The sequence below is a fragment of the Protobothrops mucrosquamatus genome, unplaced genomic scaffold, assembly GCF_001527695.2.
Source record: "Protobothrops mucrosquamatus isolate PMUCROS unplaced genomic scaffold, P.Mucros_1.0 scaffold5181, whole genome shotgun sequence".
Lineage (NCBI taxonomy): Eukaryota > Metazoa > Chordata > Lepidosauria > Squamata > Viperidae > Protobothrops > Protobothrops mucrosquamatus.
The window spans coordinates 39,654-44,787 of NW_015391051.1; the positions used below are offsets into that span (position 1 = coordinate 39,654).

The 5,134-nt window shown below is 41.2% G+C and overlaps 1 protein-coding gene across 1 annotated transcript in view; it reads right to left on the reverse strand.

The window, feature by feature from the left end:
* The window catches only part of LOC107299606 (arf-GAP with Rho-GAP domain, ANK repeat and PH domain-containing protein 2-like), a gene marked incomplete at both ends in the record, with an annotated part of 47,850 nt that overhangs the window by 37,064 nt on the left and 5,652 nt on the right, over positions 1–5,134 (reverse strand). Inside the window, one exon of the mRNA XM_015828968.1 lies at positions 1,385–1,500. Within this exon, the coding sequence (XP_015684454.1) occupies positions 1,385–1,500 (116 nt within the window). The remainder of the gene's footprint in view (positions 1–1,384; positions 1,501–5,134) is intronic.

Sequence of the window (5,134 nt, forward strand, 5' to 3'; positions counted from 1 at the left end):
CCAAAATCTTGCCAAGGAAACTGTCCAGGAAATCACCAGAAGTCAAGACTGATTTGAAAGCAATAAATAAATAAAATCTGGAACAGTTTCACGAAGAGTGTGACATCAGAAGAACCAATGACTTTTCATTCAACGGGTTTGTCTATGGAGATTCTCACTCGTCCAGATTATAGTTGGCCCAAAGGTGTTTTTCCAAAAGGCAACTCTTTTCCTTGAAGAGGTTTTTGCTTCTCATCCAAGGAGCTTCTTTAGTTGTGACTGAAGAAGTGTCAAGAACAAAATTTTGGTAGTTATGTGCCTCTATGTTTCAACTTGCCATTAGATTAAGGAGGGAGGGAGGTGTTGCTTTAAAATTGGTTAAGATGGAGAAACGAAACCTCTACGAATTCGCTGACGAACACAAGAGCCTGAAACCTTTTCAAGGACACTGCAGCAGGTGTGGAGAGAAAGCAGACGGTTCCCAGAACAAAATGAAATTGTTTACATGAACAATTACATGAGAGAGTGGGGGGTTTGGCTGGGGAAATTATTGTTTAATTCTATGAACTGGTATCTGGGGACCTCAGAGTTAGTTTTGCTTCAGCATTTCCATGCTGTGTATTCAATAAACAGTAAGATTTTTGGAAGCGGAATGAACCTGGAGTTTTATTGGGATTCTCGAGTTGAATGTGACAAGAAGCTTTTTGGATGAGAAGCGAAACATCTTCAAGGAAAGGCAAAAGTCCATTTGCCTTTTGAAAAAGCACCTTTGGGGACATCCCCACTCAAAACCAGCCTGATTTTTATTAATTTATGTATTATTGATGATGATGTGCTTTCAAATCAGCAACGACTTTCGGCAACCGGCTGCACTAAACTTGACTTTGCCTTATGAAAAAATCCGGATGTAGGAAAAAAAAAAACTTTCCTCCTAACCCAGGGGTAGGCAACCTTGGCTCATTTATGACTCGTGGACTTCAACTCCCAGAATTCCTCAGCCAGCCACACTGAGGGGAAAGGGAGAGGTTTCCAAGCTGAGCCATGCTGGCTCAGGAATTCTGGGAGTTGAAGTCCACGAGTCATAAAAGAGCCAAGGTTGCCTACTCCTGTCCTAACCGGTTTCCTTTTCATTTATAGTATTTTCAGCACAAGTTTGTCCTTTAAACTTACAACCACAACCGAGCCCAAGTTTCCATTGCTAAGCAAGCAGTTGTTAAATGAATTTTGCCCCATTTTATGACCTTTTAAGATAAGAGAAGATAACCTTTATTGTCATTTTCTTACTGTGGGCGCAACGACATACATCAAAAATGAAATTTAGTTGCCCGCTCTCAAAGTATTTATTTCAGCTGTACTCCAAAAATCCTGCCCTACAGTTTTAAAAGCAAACATTCATTGGTCTTACCTAAAGCTCCGGTAAGGTGTAATTATTTCGAAAGATTGTTTTGCGGCCCGATCAATCTGCCTCACATTAGCCACGTTCATAGGTATGACGGTAATGCCATAGCCAGATTTAAAATCCTGAAGGAGAGAAGGAAAGCACATTAGAATCCTGTTTAAATAAATAAATAAATCAGGTGAAATTTTGTTATTTTGAAACCAGAATTGGCTAGGGTAGGTCTCTGCAGAACAGAGAGCCATGTTAAGGTTCCTTTATTGCTTGTGTTGACCGCTTAGCCCAACCGTTCTATGAATTATAATTTTAATGTCCTATCCAGCAGATTTCACGCAATGCAATTCCCTAGATTTTTCTATGAGTTTGACATCAGAGTTTGTTTGTGTGTGTATGTGTATAATAATGATGATAATGATGATGATGATGATGATGATGATGATGATGATGATGATGATGATGATGGAAGGGACCTTGGAGGTCATCTAGTCCAACCCCCTGCTCAGGCAGGAAACCCTATACCATTTTGGACAAATTGCTGTCCAGTCTCTTCTTAAAAACTTCCAGTGTTGGAGCATTCACCGCTTCTGGAGGCAGGTTGTTCCACTGGTTAATTGTTCTCACTGTCAGGAAGTTTCTCCTTAGTTCCAGGTTGCTTCTCTCCTTGGTTAGTTTCCATCCATTGCTTCTTCTCCTGCCCTCAGGTGCTTTGGAGGATAGCTTGACTCCGTCTTCTTCATGGCAACCCTTTAAATATTGAAACATTGCTATCATGTTTGTGTGTGTGTGTGCATGTGTGATTTCAAAAGTGAAACGCAAGAAATATGTGAGAAGCAAGAGCCATGGTGGCGCACTGATTAGAATGCAGTATTGCAGGTTAACTCTGCCCATAGCCAGGAGTTCGATCTTGACCGGCTCAAGGTTGACTCAACCTTCCATCTTTACGAGGTCGGTAAAACGAGGACCCAGATTGTTGGGGAGCAAAATGCTGATTCTGTAAACCACTTAGAGAGGGCTGTAAAGCACTGTGAAGTGGTATATAAGTCTAAGTGCTGTCTTCCTTCCTTCCTTCCTTCCAAACTCAAAGGGGTCACTTGTGGCTATGTAGGGATTCTAGGCTGGTCCCTCTTTTAACACCGCCCTCAGTTTTTGCCATTCTTCCTGCTACATGTTCTGAACTTGTAATCTTTTTCAACAAAGTTCCTCCTCCTTGTTGGACACTGAGAAAACTTAACATTCCCCAAACCAGGAAGAGAACACAGCCTTTTAAATGATAAACAGCAGTGATGTCTTCAGATTCAGCTCAGTGGGTTACCGTTGTCTTCTTCCAGGGTGTATTTTCAATTCCTCAGTCTAGCCGACACCATTAGAACTTCCTTTTGGTTTTCTGTTCACGGATTTTGTTTACTTTCTGAGTGCAGACAAAAATCGACGGAGTCTTCTACTTCCTGAGTCGTCCAAATACTAGTTTTAAAATTCAAACAGTCCTTATTATAGACTGCACAGATACACAGAGATATACACTTATTTTTTCACCACTTCTAGACTTTGGTCTGCAGTGACACTCTGTGGCAGCAGCCAAGATCTATCACAGGAATAAGGTTAAAAAATCTGCTGTTGTTGTTTTTTTAGTATAGCTCACATATAGAAATATTACTCTCCTTAAACTCTTAATTGTGTATCCGGCAGTATGATTTCAGGTGAACGTAATGTCCAGGCTGATAGAGATATTTTCTGTCCAAGCCATAATAAGATCTATGATGGACAGGGTTGAAAATACTTACTTTGCCACGTAGCTAGCTGTAATTAACTTTATTTCAAGAGAACATTTGTGCATTTACCAGGAAATTTAAAATGAAGTGCTTGAGGTTGTTTTTTTCCTCCCATTGCTTCCAGAACATTTGTTTCGTACATACTCTGCCATTTCTAATGATTTGTGGGCTACACGTCACATTGAGGTTGGCAACAAAAGTGATCAATGAAAGCTATCTTCTCTCTTCTTCTCCACAGCACAGTGCTATGTGTCCACCCGATGGGAAGTCCAGGAAGTCATCTATTACAAAAAATCCAAAAATCGGTGGCCTTTCTTTAATTCCAATTCAGCAAAACCCAAGGATCCCAAAAGCTAAAGCCAGCTCAGCTGAGGTAAATATTTCCAGTAAATATTTGCAGAGGTAAATATTTGTGTCGTTGACGTTCCAACGATGTAAAAAAGATGCTGAGACTCTAGAAAGAGTACAGAGAAGAGCAACAAAGATGATCAGGGGACTGGGGGCTAAAACATATGAGGAACGGTTGCTGGAATTGGGTATGTCTAGTTTAACGAAGAGAAGGACGAGGGGGGACATGATAGCAGTGTTCCAATATCTCAGGGGCTGCCCCAAAGAAGAGGGAGTCAAGCTATTCTCCAAAGCTCCTGAAGGCAGGACAAGAAACAACGGATGGAAACTAAACAAGGAGAGAAGCAACCTAGAACTAAGGAGAAACTTCCTGACAGTGAGAAGAATTAACCAGTGGAACAACCTGCCTCCAGAAGCGGTGAATGATCCAACACTGGAAGTTTTTAAGAAGAGACTGGACAGCTATTTGTCCGAAATGGTATAGGGTTTCCTGCCTGAGCAGGGGGTTGGACTAGATGACCTCCAAGGTCCCTTCCAACTTTATCATTATTATTATTATTATTATTATTATTATTATTATTATTATTATTATTATTATTATTATTATTATTTGAATAAGCAGGAGGCAACTCTACAGAACAAGAGACAGACCTACAAGGATGCAGAGATTAAACCATTTTGGGAACATCCCAAATAATTTCTCATTAATAAAGAGGCAGAAGACTTTACAATGGACAAACTAGGTAGCCCACAGCAGGGGAAAAAAAAATAACAGTTTGGCCACAATCAATCTATTTATTTATTTATTTTATTTTATTTTATTTTTGCACAAGGAGAGTGTTTTTCTGCTTTGCTAGGCTCTGCTTTGCTTTCCGAGCGCGGCTGAAAGCCGTAATAATTAAGCAGGGCTTATTCAGACTTTCACACTCTGCTAGCTAATGGACTCCAGCAATTGTGATCCTATTATGTCCCCCCCCCGGGCTCAGCTCATTTATATTCAGATGTCTGAAGAGTCAATATCAATGGCTGGCATTTGCTTAACAGCCAGCAATAAAGGGAAAGATAATAGAATCACAAGCCCATGAAAGCAATCGTTCCATCCAGACTTGCCCTTCTGACAAGCCCCAACACAATAGTTACACCAGGCGTTTAACCTTGGTTATTTACAACAACCGCTGTTACTATCAATGGAGGAGAGTATGTGTAGCTCAGGGCTGAAATGGGGGGTCCTTGGTGCTCTCTGAGCTTGCTTGTTTTCTTGCAGACGTTTCATGACCCTAACTAGGTAACATCATCAGTGCTAGAAGGGAGGAGGGTTTGCAGGGAGGAGGAGGAGGAGGAAGAGGGGGAGGGGGAGGAGAGGAGGAGGAGAGGAAGAAGAAGAAGAAGAAGAAGAAGAAGAAGAAGAAGAAGAAGAAGAAGAAGAAGAAGAAGAAGAAGAAGAAGAAGAAGAAGAAGAAGAAGAAGAAGAAGAAGAAGAAGAAGAAGAAGAAGAAGAAGAGGAGGAGGAGGAGGAGGAGGAGGAGGAGGAGGAGGAGGAGTTGGAAAAACAAGAACAAGAAGAAAAAGAAAAGGACTGTGGGGTCCTTGGTGCTCTCTGAGCTTGGTGGTTTTCTTGCAGACGTTTCATTACCCAACAAGG